This window comes from Lontra canadensis, unplaced genomic scaffold (genome assembly GCF_010015895.1).
Source record: "Lontra canadensis isolate GAN:19392208 unplaced genomic scaffold, GSC_riverotter_1.0 scaffold26, whole genome shotgun sequence".
In the NCBI taxonomy this organism is placed as follows: Eukaryota; Metazoa; Chordata; class Mammalia; order Carnivora; family Mustelidae; genus Lontra; species Lontra canadensis.
The window spans coordinates 1,113,746-1,134,594 of record NW_022631020.1 but is presented as its reverse complement, the minus strand read 5'-3'; the positions used below and the strand labels follow the sequence as shown (position 1 = coordinate 1,134,594).

Here is a 20,849-nt window from a genome sequence, read left to right as displayed (position 1 = left end):
GAAGAGAGAAAGTGAAGTCAGTGATGTTTGATTTCCACGCTGGGCTTTGCCCCTCCCTCAGCGTCCGCTTTCCAGCTCTGGATTCTCCCCTGGGCTAGGGTGTTATCTGTGAGAAAGAGGAAATTGCTTGTTAGGAATATAAAGGAAGCCACAAGACCCCCCTCCCCCCATTTCTCCCCTTGCCCCCCCAATCCAGAGGACTCTCACTAAAATATCTAAATCATGTCGTTCGAACTAAGTAAAGACCTTCCTGAGTTGCGCTGTCAAATGGCATGCCCATTTGAAAGGTTTGGGGTCACTTACATAAGTTCCAAGTAGTATCTACGCACCGTAAATCAAGTTTCAGCGCGTCTTTCCTCCTCTTATTAATGTGGGGCATTTTGTCAAAATCAGTACATCGTGGCTCAGGAGCTGGGTCTTGCTTTTTGTTCAGGTGTTTGGGGGGGGGGGGGCAGTGAGGGAAGGGAAGGAGAGCTTTCCAGCTCCTTCAGGAGCTTCATGGGATGGCGAAGGCTCAGGGGACGGGTGTTCCCAGGAGGCAGAAAGCCTCCACTTAAGGCCAGAGCTCCTTTCTGCGCCCAAGTATATGAGAAGAGCAGCCAGCAGACGCAGCTAAAAGCAGGCACACGTCAGGACCGACAGAATGGCCAAGTGATCTGCTTCTCCGTAGAGACTGGATTAATAACCGTTTGCTGGAAATCCAGAGATGCCGCGATCCTGCAGCTGATGGAGACTACAAGGCAGTGATTAGCCTGGTCTGAGTCCGCTGCCCGAACTTCCCCTAGGGGCCCCATTTTGGGGGGAATCTCATCCAGCGGGTGAGGATACGAGAGACAGACAAGGGAGGATACTGGAGCTCCTGCCGTGGCATTTGAGATGGGGCAGAACAACTGTGCGATGGGGAGAGAATCCATATTTAACTGAAAGAGAAGTGAGTAAGTAAGGCGCGTTGCCAACCATGGTTGTTTTGGCAGCTAAGAAGAAGGGGAAGGTTTGGGGATACTGTGTCAGGGTGGAGGAAGAAGGAATGGGTTGAAGAAAGCGTCCAGAAGCCCTGAGGACCCAGGCTGGGAGCATCATGGACACTCTCTGTCCCTTTATCCCAGGGAAGCTTTACCTACCCGGTGCGTCTGCAGGCTCCGCCTCCCATGTGATGTCATCGGCCACCGGGGGAGGGGCGTCTGCAGGCTCCACCTCCCGTGTGACGTCATCCATACAGCATATGCTTAGTTAGAACCGAGGGAATGAATCGGGTCGTTCTCGGCCTGCTGTAGGAAGCCAGGGGCTGGGCGAGGAGCCAGCCCCTCCGATGTTCCCAGCCCCTGGCTTTGCTTCCTTACACGCGTGCGTTCTTCCCGCCTTCCTCTGCCCATCCCGACAACTGTTCCAGAAGGCTCCCAGGCTCAGCGCTGCTTTAGCTGGGAAGGGAGGTCACTCTCCTAGTGTTGGAGGTATAGAGCGATGACATCCTTGGGGTTGAATCACAAACCGTCCCGACATGGGTTCAGGGTTTTACACACTTCCGACTCAAGGCGCCATGCCCGGATTTTTACCTTTTTTCTTTCTCACCCATCCCCTTCACTGAAGTTGGCTTCTAGCTTTCCTGAACAGTTGGTTTAAAGATGATAGCCAGATTCATTATTGTAAATGGTGTTTTAATCGCCTCTGGAATATTCTTTTCTCATCAATGCTTCAATTCACACATATCACTGGCGCCGTGCTTGGAGGGGCATAGGCTGGACCCCCTTGGCTCAAGTTCAGGCTTACGATCTTGTGGAAGCTGACATTAGGCAAGCCACGTGGTTCTTTGTGCCTCGGTTTCTAAAACTGCTTAAGGGTGGTCCAGAGGGCACCTGCCTCATGAGGCCACCATGAGGGGTCAGTGAGTTCGTGCTTGTACTGTGTTCAGCACGGCAGCCCGTGCTCAGTACCTACCTGCCATTTCCGATATTCCTCTCCTCTGGTGTGTAAGCCCCTGGCTTATCAACACTGGCTGCAGCCCAGAGCCTTAAGAAATGTAAACAAAATACACCCAAAACTCTGCTGAAGGTGCCCACATCTTCGTCAGCGATCACCCGGCAGGTCGGGGTGGGGGGAGTCTGGACCTTCCGTATACCTAGGACCCCTTGTCCTGCCTACTTCTGCACCCATTCCCACCTCCTCATGCATGGGTCCCTTGCACCCCCTCAGTCCTGTTTTTCCCCTCCTGAGGGCTTTGCACACAGCTCTCTGTCTGCTCTAGGCTAAGGGTTCTTAGAGGCAGAAACCTGGTCTCTTGGTGATCTCCATGCTGCTCTAATGACGCCAGAATCACCCAAGTGTGGATGGGGAGAAACTATAAAATGAGACCAAATTAAAATGATGACAAAATAGTTCTTCCCCATCTTTTAACAAAGAACAAGTCGACTTCTTTTTGGCTGCAGAATGACTGGGGAAATTTCCAGGTCTCCTTCCGGTGCTAATACTCAGTGATACCCAGAGAAGGGGGAGGTACTGGAAAGCGAGATGGGAAGGTCGCTATTTTGGTGGGATCCTGGGGCTGGGACTCGTTCAGGGAGCTTTTCCACTGCTAACGCTTTCGTTTCCCACCACCTTTTGCCTTTGTTCTCAGGGAAGGCCGCTCAAATGCCCACATCAGAGGAGATTACCAAAGAATCGGAGATGTCCTGCTGAAGAACATTCAGGGCATGAAGGTGAGTGGCTTTGGGATCGGGGTGCAGCACGTTTCCTGGGGACAGTACTGGCGGGGCTGTCAGAGGCCTGGGCTCTCACCGCTGTCTGTAAGCGCACAGGACTGGATTTGACCTTCTAGGGATGACACAGCTCAGCGTAAACCCCTCTGTCTTGCCAGATCATTTTATTTGGAAGCATAAAGGAAAAGGCAGTCACCTGGCCGGGGGGGGGGGGGGACACTTTTTGTCCTTTTTCTCTTCAAAAACTCTGTGTGATGATCAAAACAACAGGTATTTTCTGTGAATAAATCATTCAGAACCATTTTAAAAAATTAGGTAGACAAGACATTTGGTTGACAGAACGTTTCACTTTTCGTCCGTTGTTTTTGGTGTCGTCTAAGTGTGGCAGAAATACCGGTTTCAGAACCACGTAGGAATTCTTTCCATCCTATGACTTCTTAAGTCTTTGTGCCAGGCCGAGAGCTCTAACCTGCTTGCTGGTTACAAAGAATGGAAGTACAAGGAGTCAGTCCCCACCGAGCCAGTCTTCCACCTCATTTTTGAAATCTACCCCTCTCTTATATCTGGAATTTTCATTTTTACATTTTCACTTTAACCCATTCATCCCTTTAATATAGAATGTTTTGATTCACACACCTTACCTTTTGAATACAGATACATCTGTGTGCATTTTACTTTTTTTTTAATTTTTATTTTTTAAAAGATTTTATTTATTTATTTGACAGAGATCACAAATAGGCAGAGAGGCAGGCAGGGGTGGGGGAGAAGCAGGCTCCCCGCTGAGCAGAGAGCCCGATGGGGGCTCGATCCCAGGACCCTGGGACCATGACCTGAGCCGAAGGCAGAGGCTTTAACCCACTGAGCCACCCAGGCGCCCCTCTGCGTTTTAAAGCGATCTTCCTACATCTTGACTGCCCGAAGCCTGTCTAAGAGCCTTAACTAATAACCGAGGGCAGGCTGCTCATACCGACACCATTTCCCACCAGCCATCTGTCCGTCTAGCACTAGCCAACGTCTAAGACATGTGTACAATGAAAGTTACCACTAGAGTTTGAATTAATTCCCGAGAATCTTGCTAAGTTGTTGAGTGCTTCACTTTTCCCCCCTTAGAATGATCTTTCTCATGAGGGAGGACGGTGGGGCGGTGGGGGGCAGATGGGAGAACACAGGGAAAGAAAGGCTACTCTCGAGATTTCCTATTTCTCTTAAAGATCAAGATCTTATTTTGTAGGCCCTGTGTTCACTTTTTCTCTGTGTTCAAAAAGCAACACTCCCCTCTGGGCAAGATGAGAGAGGGAGGCCCTGGAAGCTAGTGGGATGGCAGAATCCTATGCAATAGATGCAAAGAATTATCTAAGAGGTTCCGGGGCTGTGGTATTTGTAATGCCGTAAGTCAGGGTTTTGCACAAAACTCCCATGTAACTAACAGACATCTTTGTACTTTCCGTTGTATTTTTTATTAATATGTTTTACTTTTTTTTAAAGATTTTATTTATTTACTTGACAGACAGAGATCACAAGTAGGCAGAGAGGCAGGCAGGAGAGAGAGGAGGAAGCAGGCTCCCCGCAGAGCAGGGAGCCCGATGCGGGGCTCGATCCCAGGACGCTGGGATCATGACCTGAGCCGAAGGCAGAGGCTTTAACCCACTGAGCCACCCAGGCGCCCCGTAATCTATTTTACTTTTTTAAAGCAATTCTTGAAGTTTACAGAAAAACCGAGCAGAGAGCTCCCAGAGAGCTCCCCTATTCCTGCCCACTGACGTGCGCGCTCGCACACCATGACCCCTACGCTAACGTCTTGTGTGGCTCTGGTGTATTTGTTACAACTGATGGACATTTTTATTCCCAAAATCCACAGTTTACATGAGGCGTCACTCTTGGAGTGGTATGTCCTGTGGGGTTTTGCCAAGTGCAGAACGTCGCGTACCTGCCATGACAAGAGGACACAGGACAGCATCGCTGCCCGAAAATCCCTCCCTGCTCTGCCTGCTCGTTGCTCCCCTCCCCCAGCCCCTGGCAACCACTGACCTTCTCCTGTCTCCATAGTTCTGCCTCTTCCAGAAAGTCCTAGAGTCAGAATCACACAGGGCGCAGCCTCTCCAAGCTTCTTTGCTTGTTAAAGATCTTTCTCTCTCTCTTTCACACACAATACGTGTTTGTCACTGTTGTTCTTTTCCTCACAGGAAGCTCCTTTTCCCACGTTTTGCCTGTCTTCTTGGCCCAGTTGGGTTTTCCCCCTTTGCTCCCCATGCTCCCTTCACACGGCAGCGGACCCTGGAACAACACCGGTTTGGAGGGCGTGGGTCCGCTTACAGGCAGAATTTTTTCCGTCAACCCAGTAGGGTCCCCTAAATGTGTGTCGCACTCCCTGTGATGGTAAAACACTGTGGGATCGTCAACTCTTTGTGTGGACCGGAAGGCTCCTAGACAGCAGGAGGCTATTATTAATAGTTTTGGGGGGACTAAAAGTTAAATGCTCTGAACCCTGACATTATTCGAGGACCCGCTGTATGATCCTGCCCAGGGAGGGCTCCCCCTGGCACTTACTCCCTTCCAGGAGGCTGGGCCTCCGCCGTGGCCTCCGGGGACAGCAGCTGGACACCTACCAGCCCACTCCCTGCCCCCTTGGGGACAGCCCCCAGAGTTGTCCGGTTTACCAGCTGTCTGTGGTCGCTCACCCCCAGAGAGCTGACACACGCGGGCCTCCAGCCTCCTCTCTGTTCACCTCGTCTCGCACCTGAGACCTCCTAAAACATCCCTGGTTTGTGCTCAGAGCCTGGTGAGTTGGCATTTCTGTGCTCAGAGCCTGGTGAGTTGGCATTTCTGCACTGAGGCGGCCTCATCAGCTGCTGGCGTGTGAGTTGGTGCGCGGGTGCCGTGAGCATTTATAGCATGGAGCTCTGTGCGAGTGAAATTAAAATAGGTGCAGAGGCTCACACAGCCCCTGGCAGCCTTTTTTAGACTTTGTTTGGGTTGCTTTTTCTTGTAGTGGTTATAGTTGGTTTTAAAGAATTTTTATGAAATAAGAAGAGAGGGTGGCAGAAAGTTCTAGAGATGTAGAAGGCCAGCTTAGCACTTGTCCAAAATGCTTAGAGCAATCTGCAGCTCGCAGGGTCCTTCCTGCCCCCAAGCCCCAACACACAAAGCCACGTATTTACCTGCATTTTCAAGGGCGCAGTGGGGGGGTGAGCGACCCTCCACTCGTGACCATGACAGAGGCAGGGGGGCCAGGGGCCGCAATCCCCGCCTGAAAGTCACACACCCAGACTGTGATCGCGGGCTCCTGCTGTGGACTTCCAGCCGGAAACATCCGCCCAGTGGCACAAAGGCTCTTCGAAATCACACAAATAAAAGATCCACCTTTCATCCAGTCTGGGACCTTCACCTGAGCCGTCTGTCTCCTCGAGTGTCCAAGTCCTGCCCCCTCTCCTTCTTCAGCTCCTACCGCATTTCTCCTTCTGGCCCTCCATTTGCTCTCCGCTGGACGTTTTGACCTGCTTCCCAGTGCCTCCCCTCCCCACAGCGAGCTGAGCTCCCAGGCACCATTTCCGTTGCAGGCCAACTGCCTAGGCTCTGAGCCCTCCCGTGTCTCTCTGGTTGGGAGAATGCAGTCCAAACCCAAAACGTGACGAAGGAAGCCTTCATCGTCTAGCCTTGGATGATCTTTCCAGGCCCTTCCCCTGATCTTTGCATTCCACTGTGTGCTCCGGTGACCATGAACTTGCCTCTCAGGTTCTTGCAAGAATCCTGTCTCGGCTGGGTGCATGCATGGGTTCATTTACTCTTTTTTTTTCTTTCCTTTTCTTTTTTTTTTTTTTTTTTTAAGTAACCTCTACTCTCAACATGGGGCTCCGGCTCACAGGCCTGAGAAAGCAAGAGTTGCATGCTCTCGTGACTGAGCCAGCCACGTGCCCCTCATCTGCTCATTAGTGCACGCAGGGAACAGGCATTTACTGAGCACCTACTATGTGCATCAGGCCCCAAGGATATAGGAACATGATAGACGTGCTCTCATTTTTTTTTTTTTTCCGGACAGGCATTTTTTTTTTAATTTTTTATTTTTTATAAACATATAATATAGTTTTATCCCCAGGGGTACAGGTCTGTGAATCGCCATGTTTATACACTAAACAGCACTCACCATAGCACATACCCTCCCCAATGTCCATAACCCAACCTCCCTCTCCCTACCCCCCTCCCCCTGGCAACCCTCAGTTTGTTTTGTGAGATTAAGAGTCACTTATGGTTTGTCTCCCTCCCAATCCCATCTTGTTTCATTTATTCTTCTCCTACCCCCCTTAATCCCCCATGTTGCATCTCCACTTCCTCATATCAGGGAGATCATATGATAGTTGTCTTTCTCCGATTGACTTATTTCACTAAGCATGATACCCTCTAGTTCTATCCACGTCATTGCAAATGGCAAGATTTCATTTCTTTTGATGGCTGCATAGTATTCCATTGTGTATATATACCACATCTTCTTTATCCATTCATCTGGATGGACATCTAGGTTCTTTCCATAGTTTGGCTATTGTGGACGTTGCTGCTATAAACATTTGGGTGCACGTGCCCCTTCGGATCACTACGTTTGTATCTTTAGGGTAAATACCCAGTAGTGCAATTGCTGGGTCATAGGGTCATTCTATTTTCAACATTTTGAGGAACCTCCATACTGTTTTCCAGAGTGGTTGCACCAGCTTGCATTCCCACCAACAGTATAGGAGGGTTCCCCTTTCTCCGCATCCTCGCCAGCCTCTGTCATTTCCTGACTTGTTAATTTTAGCCATTCTGACTGGTGTGAGGTGGTATCTCATTGTGGTTTTGATTTGTATTTCCCTGATGCCGAGTGATGTGGAGCACTATTTCATGTGTCTGTTGGCCATCTGGATGTCTTCTTTGCAGAAATGTCTGTTCATGTCTTCTGCCCATTTCTTGATTGGATTATTTGTTCTTTAGGTGTTGTGTGGAGCACTATTTCATGTGTCTGTTGGCCATCTGGATGTCTTCTTTGCAGAAATGTCTGTTCATGTCTTCTGCCCATTTCTTGATTGGATTATTTGTTCTTTGGGTGTTGAGTTTGCTAAGTTCTTTATAGATTTTGGACACTAGCCCTTTATCTGATATGTCATTTGCAAATATCTTCTCCCATTCTGTCAGTTGTCTTTTGGTTTTGTTAACTGTTTCCTTTGCTGTGCAAAAGCTTTTGATCTTGATGAAATCCCAGTAGTTCATTTTTGCCCTTGCTTCCCTTGTCTTTGGCGATGTTCCTAGAAAGATGTTGCTGCGGCTGAGGTCGAAGAGGTTGCTGCCTGTGTTCTCCTCAAGGATTTTGATGGATTCCTTTCTCATATTGAGGTCCTTCATCCATTTTGAGTCTGTTTTCGTGTGTGGTGTAAGGAAATGGTCCAATTTCATTTTTCTGCATGTGGCTGTCCAGTTTTCCCAACACCATTTATTGAAGAGACTTTTTTCCATTGGACATTCTTTCCTGCTTTGTTGAAGATTCATTGACCATAGAGTTGAGGGTCCATTTCTGGGCTCTCTATTCTGTTCCATTGAACTATGTGTCTGTTTTTGTGCCAGTACCATGCTGTCTTGATCAGACGTGCTCTCTTAATAGGGGACTGTGCACGTGGTAATACTGCATAGAGCTGCACACGCACGAGAACACACGCGCTCAAGGGTGTGCATAGCTGGTAGAACCCGGACAAGCTCCGGGTTGGCCCAATGTCAGTCTCTTGGCGTTGACGTTGTGCGGTCGTCACAAGATGGTAATGCTGGTGGAGGCTGAGCGAAGGACCTCCCTGTACATTTCTTTGCAAGTTCCTATGAGTCTATATATATTTTTTTAAAGTAGTCAACAAGCCAAGCAGGGGAGAGCATGTGATAAGGACTAAGAGGGACAAATATAGCCTAAGTACAGGAAGACAGAGGAGTCCCTAACTGGTGGAGGCGGGCAGGTGTCCAGGGAGTTGCCGAGGCCGGCAGGAGTCCAAACAGAGGAGTGTCGTGTGCAGAGGCTCTGAATGTGACAGCTGGGCACGTTCAAGTTCAGGTTGGCCCTGGGATGAGAGGCTAGAAGCAAGACAGGAGGGGTAGGGAGATTATATCCTAAAGGTCCTCTGTGCCCTGCCAAGGACTCTGGAGGTTGTCCCAAGATAGGGGGAGCTCTCATCATGTTCCATCCAAGAGGCCACAAGCTGAGCTCCGTCGCCGATTTGTATCAGTGGTGGAGGGGTGAGGCGTGGAGGCAGAGGCCCCCAAGGAGACCCCACCGTGGTGGTAGGCAGCACAAGGCCAAAACCAGGGCAGTGACCATGTGGAGAAGAATAGGAAAAGGTTTGATGTTTTAAGGAGGTAAAATGAGAAAAACTTGGTAAAGGATTCAAAAAATGGGGGAATCTGGAATGTTCTCTTGGTTTCCCTGTCTTGAGTCACTGGCTGGTGGTGGCACTCATCCTGAGGCTAGAGAATCTCAGGGCGGCCCTGGTTGAGGCAGGCAGCATGGGGTTCCCACCGGACTTGCTATGTCTCAGGCTCCTTAGGAAGCCTTTGTGGGACGTTGAAATGTAGATGTGGGGGCGAGCGGTGCACGGGTAGCAAGACCGCCCCTGGGTAGTGAGTCTTGAGGACAACCGTTCTCTTGACCTCGGTGCACTTGTGCCCATCTTATTACCTTTGTCTGGAAACCTCCTTCCCTTGCAATCTTCCCCACCTGCTGGGAAGACTGAATTCCCCCATTAATGCTTTATTGTTCTTTATTACCCTCGCTAGTCTCCACCATGAGCCATAACAGGAAAGGAATCTTCAACAGCATGTGTTAAAGATGGTCAAATAGACTTTATTCAGGACCACTGTGACTGGGGTAGAGTCCCCTGCAGTGGGGTTTTCAGTGGGGGAGAGACTGGGCTCATCTCTGAAGACAGCATGGGCATTTCTAGCCAAGGGGCAGGGTAGGGGGTCAGAGGATGGGAATATATGCAGAGGAAACATGGGGTAAGTCGGGTTCTGGCTGAACCAACCTAACAGCCTTCTTTGCTGAAGACGGGGTGATCTGGTATCACCTGGAGATGATGAGAGATGAGGAACCCAATGTCAGAGGTGACCAGACATCCAGGCCGTAGGGTTAGGGTTAGGCTGACAAAAAAGGTTTTTGCTGAAACTGGCTTTCAGTCAGGAAGTTTCCAGACAGGTCGAGGAGAAGGCTCAGGAGCCTGAAGAAAGGGTCACGTGCAGTGTCTCTGTGGGACCCCCTAGAGCAGGGCACAGGTCTAATTCTCACCCAGCTCTCTAGGACTGAGAAGAGCTGGGGCGTGTGGCAGATACTCCCGGGTAAGCGAAAGGGGTGAGTTAAACAGAAAGGCACAGTGGTAACCGTGTGACATTTACTGAATGGGCCCTGGTCTATTTGTCATCTGGTGACATTTAGAAGAAAACCACCGGGCCCCTGAAAGAGCTCCTGTTTGTTCATTCTCCTCCGAGATTACTTCTCCATCTCCTCCTCCAAAATCCTTAAGCTTTGTCAGCGGCTTAATGCTTTAGTAGAGCTTTTTCTTTCATCCGGAGAACCTAACTGCCGCTATCAAATACATAGCGAAGTGGGGACGGTAGAACAAAAGGAAGCCAAAGCGAGCCTCGTCTAGGAGAGGCTGGCCGTGTGGGACGCATGCGCACTTGTCTCCCCCGCCCACCCCAGCAACTGGCGGTTCACCTGTGGAAGCACAGCGAAGCTCTGGAGGCGCTGGAGACCGGCATCCGGGGCTCGCGGCGGCTGGAGAACCTGTGCCGGGACTTCGAGCTGCAGAAGGTGTGCTACCTGCCGCTCAACACCTTCCTGCTGCGCCCGCTGCACCGGCTCGTGCACTACAAGCGGCTGCTGGAGCGCCTGTGCAAGCACCACCCGCCGCACCACGCCGACTTCCGGGACTGCCGCGGTGAGCGGGGGGCGGGGCGCCGCGCGGGACCAGAGAGGTTGAGGGGCGTGCCCGGAGTCACACAGCGGGAGAGCAGATGGCTCGGAGCCCGGACCCAGACCCCATATTCTTGACCGTCTTGTGCTAGTGTCCTGACGCTGTCACTTTCCGTGTCGCTCTCTCGGCACCGGCGCAGATACCGCACCAGGTATCTTAGTGACACCGGCGCCTTCGCTCCTTTAACAACCAGCAACAACAGGAGTACTGCTACCCCATTTTACAGATGAGATACCTGGGCCGCCAGTATCTCTCTCCTAAGATATTATGAACACCTCCCATCTGTCACCTCTTTTTCTAAATGTACCTCTCACTCTCGTGCTTAAAACCTGGGTGACCCCTAGTTCCCTCAGACTGCAGTTAAATCTTCGTGATCTGGCTCCTGGCCGGTCTCTCCTACAGCAGGTACTCATTGAGCACCTGCTGTGTATTAAGCATAGGAGAGAGAATAACGCGGATGTGGCCCCCACTCATAGGACCAGCTAGTGGCCACAGAGGGCAGGACATCTGGGCAGTGACTGACCTATGACCTGACCCAGCCACCAGAGCCCAGGGGGAGCTTTCTGAAGGAAAGGTTACAGTTTTTTAAAGATTTTATTTATTTATTTGACAGACAGAGATCACAAGTAGGCAGAGAGGCAGGCAGAGGGAGAGGGGGAAGCAGAGCAGAGAGCCCCATGTGGGTCTCAATCCCAGGACCCTGGGATCATGACCTGAGCCGAAGGCAGAGGCTTTAACCCACTGAGCCGCCCAGGCGCCCTGAACGTAAGGTTATTTTAAGTTTTTATCTAATGCATAAAGTAAAGGAATTTTCTTGGATAGACTTGGGAGCAACACATACAGAGGCCCACAGCGGACAGAGACTATGGAACATTCCAGAAAGAAGTTCTACGTAGAACACAGAGGGATAGCAGCAGAAACGAGACTGGCAAAGTAAACAGAGACCAGGTCCCCTGGGGTCTCATAAACCCCACAAGACTGCAAGGAAGAGCCAAGGGAAGACAGGGAGGGTTTTAAGGAAGGAAATGGGGATGTGGGGCTTGTTGCAGAAAAGTCGATCCTTTGGTATCCTAGGATATGTCGACAAAACTTACAGATGAGGTTTTTAAATATTTTTTAAATTTTTTAAAAAATTCATTCGTTTGTGAGAGTGTGCATGTGTCAGCAGGTGGGGGGCGCAGGGAGAGGGAGAAACAGATTCCCCACTGAGCGTGGAGCCCAGCAGGGGCTCAATCCCACCAGAGCCAAAAGGCAGACACTTAATCAGCTGTGCCGCCCAGCCCCGCCCCCCCGCCCCCACCACTGACAAGTATTTCCTGACCGAAATATCTAAACGCTCAGCAACTCTGGATTTACGTAAACTAAACTCACACTAGTTGGGCATCAGCTGCTTTTCCATATCAGATACGTCCCCGCATGAGGGAGATGTGTCCAGACTCCAAAATCTGCCTTTTGTAGTCATCTTGGTAAACGGTGTAATTGGTGCAGAAGGAAGAACTGGGGCCGGGGGGGTGCTGGATGTCAGGTGCCCCAGAGTGTCACATCAGTAGGGTCCCTCCTTTGCCCCAGATTTTCTGTGGCCTCCCTATGCTCTGTTCTTTCTGGGTAACAGGAGGCGGGTAGAAACCTCTGCCCCAGGGAAAAATTCCAGGTCTCCTCCTGCTTCTTCCCCTACGGTTTGCCTCTCTGTGCCAAGTGATTCCGACGGGAGGACAGCCGTCCACCACGTAGCTACAAAGGGATCTTTTACATTTCTAGAATGCATTTGGGAAACTCCAGTAAAGCAAATAAATACATAATGCCATTTTTTTTTATTTGTGAAAAATTTGTATTAGGAATAGCAGTGTTTCCCCCAAGGAGGACGGCTTCTAATTTAGTTCAGCTACTGGGGGATGTGACCCAGAGGGCTGATACTGGGGTGTGGCGGGGGGGGGGACCCCGGTCTGCCACTCATGCCACCGTGTCTGTGTTCGCTTTGTTAGCTGCTCTGGCAGAGATCACTGAGCTGGTGGTCCAGCTTCACGGTACGATGATCAAGATGGAGAACTTCCAGAAGCTACACGAACTCAAGAAGGACTTGATCGGCATCGACAATCTCGTGATTCCAGGAAGGGTAAGCCGCTGCTGGAACCAAGCCAGCAAGGCAGTGTTTCAGTGACTTACATTTGAACCTTTTGAATCTGGACTCTGGTTTAAGAACCCCCTCCTCCTGAGTGAAGGGGCTTTCTTCCAGCTACAACGCAACTGGGAAGGTGCCTTGACCATGACAGAATCACTAGAAAATTCTGTGTCAGAAGGAGATAAGCAAGCCGTAGACCACCTGGTCTACTATTTCTCCTTACCTGTTGATTGGCTAATTTTCTTTCTTCCTACCATATCTGGAGAGGAATTGAGATAGCTTATTTTAGTTTTTAAAAGTTAGGGAAATGGAAATGGAAGCCAAGCGAAAACAAAGACAAACAAACAAACAGTGGGGCAAAATGGTGATAGAGACACAGGAAAATTAGCGCCCAAAGCACGTAAATTCCTGTGTGAGGATGAAAAGGATTTTTAAGAGATGCAGTTTTCTGTGCATAACATAATTTTAATTTAGAATTAAAATAAGGTTTTAGGCAGAACATGGCTCTAGGAGAGATTCGCGTTCACTTGAGCTGTTAACCTTCCCCCGGCCTCACGGGGAAGCAGGGCCTCGCTGCACACGCGTGTACACACCCCTAACAGGCCAGGGGGACATGAAGACACAGGGAACCTGCCTGCTTCTGATTCTTTTCCTAAGAAGCCATCATTGCCCAGGGATCAAAAAATATTAGGCGGTATATCCACTCTGTCTATGGGATCATTATCCCTAGAGCTGCCCCGTTTCAAGGTATACATGAACTGGGGCTCCAGAGAGAATTCTGGTGCCTTTGGTCTGTTGCACATCCGCCTTTTTTTTTTTTTTTTTTAAAGATTTATTAGAGAGAGGGAACGCACATGCACACGTGAGCAGTGGGCAGGGGCAGAGGGAAACAGAGTCTCCAGCAGATTCCCTACGGAGCACAGAGCCCCCATGCAGGGCTCGATCTTACGACCCTGAGATCATGACCTGAGCCGCCCACCCCCATATCTGCTGCTGCTCGGACAGGTGCTCTGTCCAGTATGCCAGGGGCTTTCCGTCCTGGCTGCCAGGCAGCTGCCCCGGAAACGAAGTCTGTAATGTGGGGAAGTCGAGGGAACCTGCACGTGTGTTTGGGTCTCTGACAGGAGAGCCCAGTTACAAAACTGATGGGAACACTAGTCATGAGAGGTGGTCAGAAGAGGTGTATGTGGGGCGTGACAGGTGGAAACGAAAGCCAGGGCTTGCTTCAGCTCTGCCAGGGAGAACATTCTAGTGGGCTTCACATAAGAAGCACATTTACCCAGCCACACGGAAGCCGTGCCATTACTGAGATTGTCTCTTAACTTTGGGTGTTCTAGAATACGTAGCCTACTATGCTACCTGGCGAACAGACCCCACCTGTAAAGAAATTTTTGGCCTCGCGTTGCACTCCCTGCTCCGTGGGGAGTCCGCTTCTCCTTCTACCCTCCTCCCACATGCAGCCTGCTTGTGCTCACTCTCAAATAAATAAAATCTTTAAAAAAAAAAATTTTTTTTTTTTTTGAGGCAAGGCCCCCACTGGTACCATATAAAGAGGAGCAGATTAGAGCAGGAAGTCGCAGGCTCGGGTCCTAGCTCCGCCAGACCTCAGTGTTTCAACCACCTCAGAATGTTCTTTCCTTTCTGTAGCATGGGTGTCCTGTGCTCTCCCTTATAGGCCATGAGGATCAAATGAGATCTAATATGTAAAAATAGCAAATGTGACTTTCTCCTTCCCCCACCTATAGTTACTTGAAGAGATGAAGTATTACATCGTGGAGGAAGGCCTGTGGCTAAGTACAGGTTCTGTTACTGATCCTGGACAGGTTTCTAAGTCACTTTGCTCCTCGGTTTTTTTCCCTGAAAAATGGGACAACATTGAACTTGAGGCTCCCCTCCGGTGCTAGTATAAGGCCCCTACCGTGTGCTCAGGATTATTTAAAAAGGGGAAGTTGGAGCAGGGGAGCTGGTGACCGACTGCCTTATATCCATGTCCGTGTGTTCATCGGCCAGCCTCAGGTCAACCCTGAATGAACTGGAGAGGAAGGAATCACAGGCCCTCCGGGGAACAAATAACCCCCCATGGGTGGGAGGAAAGCTCTGATTTGTCTCTAAGTAGAATTTTAAAACTTGAGATTTAAAGGGGAGACGCCCCCCTCGGCTACTGCAGCGTGAGTCCTGGCAGGGCCAAATCGCTCCCTTTCCTGCTGGGGTCAGTCTGCGATGGTATCACCTCCTGGAGGGTGGCACTTCCCCTCCTCACCCCATCCCCCTGCGCGCCCTCCCCACCCCAGGTCAGCCCTCCTGAAGGTGTTTATCCTAAGAACTGTGTGCCTGAGGGAGAGCTTGTCCTGGGCCAGCCTCCGTTTGGTTAAAACTCAGAGGTGTGGACTGGATTTCCCTCTGGAGGGAAACAGCCAGGTGGTTCTTCCGCTCCCTGCGCCCTGACAGGGGTCCCAGACGGGCTGGCCTGGCCTGGAGGGTCAGAGGCTGACACCTGGCAGGAACATCTGGAGGCTCAACTGGGACTGACTATGCACCAGGGAGCCCGTGAGAAGCCCGACTGGCCCTCGGTTCAGGCTGGTCTTAATGCTGTGCGCTGCTCAGGGTCCCACGAGCAAGTGTTCCCAGGGACAAAGCAGAGGCTACGTGTGGTCTTATGACCTCATCCTGGAAGTCACATAGTGGCAGGTCCACACGCTGTTGGTCAAATCAGTCACCAGCCCACCCATACTGAAGGGAAGCAGAGCCCCCACCTCCACAGGAGGAATGTGAAAAACATCAATGAACTTGCAGCCCTGGGTTAGAAGTAGCACGGTGGAGATCAGTTTAGTGGCTCCTTACTAAGTTAACATACCAGCAATTCCACTCCTTAGTATATAGCCAGAAGAATTGGAAACAGGTATTCCAACAACAACAAAAAAATTTTTTTAAACATTTTATTTATTTACGTTTGAGAGAGAAAGAGGGAGAGCATGAGCAGAGGGGAGAGGCAGAGGGAGAAGCAAGCTTCGCACCAAGCAGGGAGCCTGATGCGGGCTTGATCCCAGGACCCTGAGATCATGAGCTGAAGGCAGACGCTTACCCAGGCGCCCCCTCAAACAAAACCTTGAATGTGAATGTCCATAACAACACTGTCGTAGCCAAAAAACCCCAAGTGTCCATCCTCAGGTGAGTAGATAAACACAGTGTGATGTGTCCATACAAGGAAATAGGCACGGGAAGGAGGGGAGCTCTGATATGTACCCCCATGTGCATGAAGCTTGCAAACACGCCGAGGGGAAGAAGGCACACAACAAAACTTCATATATGACAAGATTGAATTTATAGGAAATATCCAGAATGGGCAAATCCATTAAAAAAAAAAAAATTGGTGGGAGCCAGGTGCTAGGGAAAGGCAGGAGTGGGGAGTGACTGCCTGAGGGCCACCGGGTTTCCTTTTGGGTGATGAAAATGTCCAGACCTGGAGAGTAGTAATGCGTACACTTTCTGAATGCACTAAAGGTCACAAACGGTCATTTTTATGACACTTTCTGAATGCACTAAAGGTCACAAACGGTCATTTTTATGTGTATTTTACAATAAAAAAAAATTTTGTGGGGCTTAGGGTTTTGTTTTTTTTTTTATTTTTGAAGTGCCCCCAAATGACCTGGGCCCTCAGTTGTTTATTAATCTGGGAGGAGGAATTCCTTGGACACGTTTGCTTCTGGCTGTTTTATCCTAGAGCAGTTACTGGTTTCCAGGAACCAGAGCTGTGAGTCACGGAGCGATCCTGGGTTAGGAATAACTCCCCTCTGGCTTCTCTGTCTTCCCAGCGCCCTGACACCGGCCCCCCAACCATGCATGTGGCGGGAAACCCTGCCACCCCCCACCTTCCACTGCCCCCCGCCCCAGCACTGGCCATGGAGCCACACTGTCGTGGCCTCTGAGCGCTGGTTTCTCTGCATGGAGCCCATCGGAGCGCCCGCCTCGTGGGTTCCTGGGAGGGACGGCGGCACTCAGTGAACAGTAACTAGGATCGCTGTGGTTCTCGCTGGAACGGGAGCGTGGCATGAGGACGCGGACTCGCGTGCTCCCCGCCAAGCCCCGGGCTCTGTGTGCTCCGCAGGAGTTCATCCGCCTGGGCAGCCTCAGCAAGCTCTCCGGCAAGGGACTCCAGCAGCGCATGTTTTTCCTGGTAAGTGCCGAGAGCCGTCGGTCTTCAGGGTGATGGGGGGCCCCACGGGAGTCATGGGGCTGGGCCTGGGCCACCGGGGAGGCAGGAGGAGCAGCTGCGGTTGGGGAGCTGCCCTGCCAGGTTCTGAAGACGCAGTCTGTGCACCTGTGGGTTAGGGGAGCCCGTCCATCTCAGCCGCACTTGTCCTTGCTCCTCTAGTTCAACGACGTCTTGCTGTACACAAGCAGGGGGCTGACGGCCTCGAATCAGTTTAAAGTCCATGGACAGCTCCCGCTGTACGGCATGACCGTGAGTATGCGCCATGGGCATGCGATCATGGCCCCTCTGGTGCCACTGCCTGCAGGGGGCAGGCCGAGCTAGAGGAAAGGGGAGGCCGCTACCTGAAGAAGGGAAGGGAGGGGCGGAACTAGGCCCCTTGGCCCTGTTCGGGCTCCCTAAGAGGGGCTCGGGACACGGCTCCTCCTGCACGTGAGATGTCTGGGCAACCTCCTTCTAGAATCAAGTGAGGAAGCGAGCTGTCGTGGCCATGAGGTAGGCCTGGCCCCGGGGCCCCCGAAAGAGCATTCTCACCAGCCCCTAGAGCAGTGGAGCCCACCCCTCGAGCGGGGGCCACCTGTCCGCCACCGGATAGAGGGAAGTTTATGGGCACTGCCAAAAAGCAATTCCACGCCTCTGTGGTTCCTTTGAGCCATAGCCAGTTCGGGGAACGTTTGAAAATGCACCACGTGTCCCACTTGCCTCTTGGCAGTAACATGATGCACACTCGTCCCACAGATCGAGGAAAGCGAGGACGAGTGGGGTGTGCCCCACTGCCTAACCCTCCGGGGCCAGCGGCAGTCCGTCGTCGTGGCGGCCAGGTAAGGCGGACACCCGACCCCTCCCATCGGCCCCTTTCCCTGCCGGACTCTGAAAACCTGCCGTCTGCCTCTTCAGCTCCAGGTCCGAGATGGAAAAGTGGGTTGAGGATATCCAGATGGCCATTGATTTGGCAGAGAAAAGCAGCGGCCCCACCCCTGAGTTCCTGGCCAGCAGCCCCCCTGACAACAGTAAGTGTGGGCGGGGGTGGGGGGGGGTCTCCTTGTGTTCCACAGCACGGGCACACCACCTCCAGGAGCTGGCCATGGAGGGGGCCCAGCCCCCGCTCACGGAGCGGGGACAGCCTGTTCCATTCCCGGCGGCCCCCATCTCTGTGACGGACACTTGTGTTTAGTCTTTTTTATTCCTAGTTTTTATGGACATATGTACAAAATCATGTAATTAAAGTTTCTAGGACAGAAAACAAAGAAGGCCCTCCAACCCAAGTACTTCCATATAGCTGCTGGTACCGATTTGACACGTCTTACTTCTTCCCTGTACGTTTTTTTCCCAGTTTTATTTAAATTCCAGTTAGTGAACGTACTGTGCAATATTGGCTTCCGGAGCAGAATTCGGTGGTTCATGAGTTGCACAGAACACCCGGTGCGCATCACGAGCGCCCTCCCGGGTGCCCATTCCCCATCCAGCGCATCCCGCCACCCACCTCCCTCAGGCCACCCTCAGTCTGTCGTCTGTAGTTGAGTCTCTTGTGGTTTGTCTCCCGCTTTCTCCCCCTCCCCTATGTTCATGTTTTGTTTCTTGAGTGGAATCATATGGTGTTTGTCCTCTGACTTATTTCACTTCGCACAGTATCCCCTAGGTTCATCCGCGTACTTGCCAGTGGCAAGCTCTCACCTTTGTGATGGCCGCGTAATATTCCGGTGGCTAGATCGCCACCTCTTCTTCAATCATTCATAGGTCAATAGACATCTGGGCTCTTTCTGTAGTTTGGCTGTCGTTGATAGACATTTGTGTTTCATAACCCTAAAAATCGAGGAACTTCCACTCGCTCAAACACCCCTTAGAACAGTGCTACCGCCGGCAGTAGGGAGAGGACCCAAGGCCATCTGACTGGGCAAACACCCCAGGCCTCTGTGCCCAGGTGTGTTCGGGGCTCCCTGGCAGAGGGGCTGACGGGGTGGGACCTGGACGAGGAGATGGCTGCTAGTGTGACCTCCTGCTCGGGGCGGGGTGCAGGGGCTCCCCAGCTGAATGCCCTTAGCCGTCCTGTCCCATCCGGCACCCGGGAGGGTCTGGGACGGGGTCCTTCTCCTGGCCGGCAGAGATCCGAAGCATGGCCATTTGTCACACCGCTCAGAGTCCCCGGACGAGGCCACGGTGGCAGACCAGGAGTCGGAGGACGACCTGAGCGCCTCGCGCACGTCGCTGGAGCGCCAGGCCCCACCCCGCGGCAACACGACGGTACACGTGTGCTGGCATCGCAACACCAGCGTCTCCATGGTGGACTTCAGCGTCGCCGTGGAGGTGTGAACCACATCCTGGTGTTCTCCAGGCCCCGAAGCCGTGATCGTCCCCCTCCCGGAGCTGGTCACTGGTGTTCAGGGAGGTGGAGGAGGGGGACACGGCGGGGCCAGGTGGGACCACGGAGCCATGTTGGCTTCGGCTGCCCCTGCCCCTGCTGCCGGGCTGCCATGAGCAGAGGCGCTGGGTTACCTTCTTCACACCTGAAAACCTCTGAGTTCTGAGACAGGCCTGGCCTAGGACGTGTCACGGGAGACCCTGAGCCAGGACAGCAGGGGGCCCGCCAGTGGTGTTAGGGACAGTCCCTAGGGACGATCTGCAATCATTCTCTGGGGGTGACCATCAGGGTTCTACACTGCTTTTCCGGAGTCTCCCTGCGAGGGGGGCCGAAAGCCACGCCTGTTTCTGAAAGCGTCCTTGGGAGCACCCGTGTGAGGGGCAGGCCCTGGGCCCCAGGTGCGCCACCCGGGGCTCCCCCAGTGCCCCCTGGCACCAGGCCTTCCTGGGGCTGCCAGTAAACGGCCCCTCGGCTCCAACCCCAAGGGGACGGATGGACTCCGTCCTTCTGCCCAGCTCGCTGTACTCAGCATCCTGCCTCCCTTCACACGTTGGAACTAGAGCTTCTCCCACGCACGGGGGTTGGGGGCAGGTGAGGAATGTCAGGGGATTCGGGAACTTGGCAGGCTTGAAACCCCCTTTGCCAGCCTGGAAGCATGCAGGCCGCTCCAGAACGCAGCGACCCCCACGTCAGGTAGGTCCTGGGGGCCAGGCACTGTAAGGCCAGCTCCTCCGGGGCGACAGGCCCGCCCAGCGGCCTACATGGTCAGGCTTGTGTACTGAGCTGGTCAGCAAACCGGCCCCCAGGCCAGATCCAGGCCCGCCTTGGTCGGTCCCAGCCCATGAACTAAGAACGGGGTTTAATGTTATCTGGCGACGACAATCTGACTTGGTCACTTGGCCTGATGAGCTCAGACTGTAGACTGTCCGGCCCATCAGGGAAGTCCACTGGCCCCCCGAGAGGTGACTGCAAGCCCCGCGGTGTGTGGGTTTAAGATAGCAATAATGTAGGTGAACTCGGTGTGGAATTGGCTCGTGCCCCCGGCCCTTGCCACGTCTCCCTCCCCAGGCCCTTTGGTCCCACTGGGCAATGGGGAGGGAGTGGCCACGCCTTCCATCCTGGCTCCGCTGCTGCTGAGGACCCCCCCACCCCTGCAATGGACCCTCTTCCCCTCGCAACTCCTGCAGGACCCTCACGGGTGGAGAGGAGTACGGGGGATAGCTGGGGAAGCGTGAAGATGGGCTGGGAGCGACCCGAACGTGGTAGGGAAGCCAAGAGCATGGGGGAGGGGAGCGGTACACATTAGACGTAGGAGTCCGGTGCTGGGAAGCCATGGAGCACTGCCGTGTTTTAGATCAGAGTTGGCAGACGCTAGAGGCCTGGGGAGAGGTGGGCAGGGACCAGGAGGGAAGGGAAAGCACAGAGAGGGAGAATCGGGGCGGGGTGAGGGTTCTGGCTCTCCTGGCTGCCGTAACACGTTCCCCCCAACTGGTTC

At 52.5% G+C, this 20,849-nt stretch overlaps 1 protein-coding gene across 4 annotated transcripts in view; it reads left to right on the top strand.

Moving 5' to 3' along the window:
- Window positions 1–20,849, top strand: part of FARP1 (FERM, ARH/RhoGEF and pleckstrin domain protein 1) — a 271,268-nt gene that overhangs the window by 246,127 nt on the left and 4,292 nt on the right. For all 4 annotated transcript variants that reach the window (XM_032864124.1, XM_032864126.1, XM_032864127.1 and 1 more), the window contains exons 17-24: window positions 2,612–2,693; window positions 10,393–10,630; window positions 12,649–12,779; window positions 16,891–16,959; window positions 17,158–17,247; window positions 17,734–17,816; window positions 17,893–18,005; window positions 19,133–19,299. In XM_032864124.1, coding sequence (XP_032720015.1) covers window positions 2,612–2,693; window positions 10,393–10,630; window positions 12,649–12,779; window positions 16,891–16,959; window positions 17,158–17,247; window positions 17,734–17,816; window positions 17,893–18,005; window positions 19,133–19,299 — 973 coding nt within the window. The remainder of the gene's footprint in view (window positions 1–2,611; window positions 2,694–10,392; window positions 10,631–12,648; window positions 12,780–16,890; window positions 16,960–17,157; window positions 17,248–17,733; window positions 17,817–17,892; window positions 18,006–19,132; window positions 19,300–20,849) is intronic.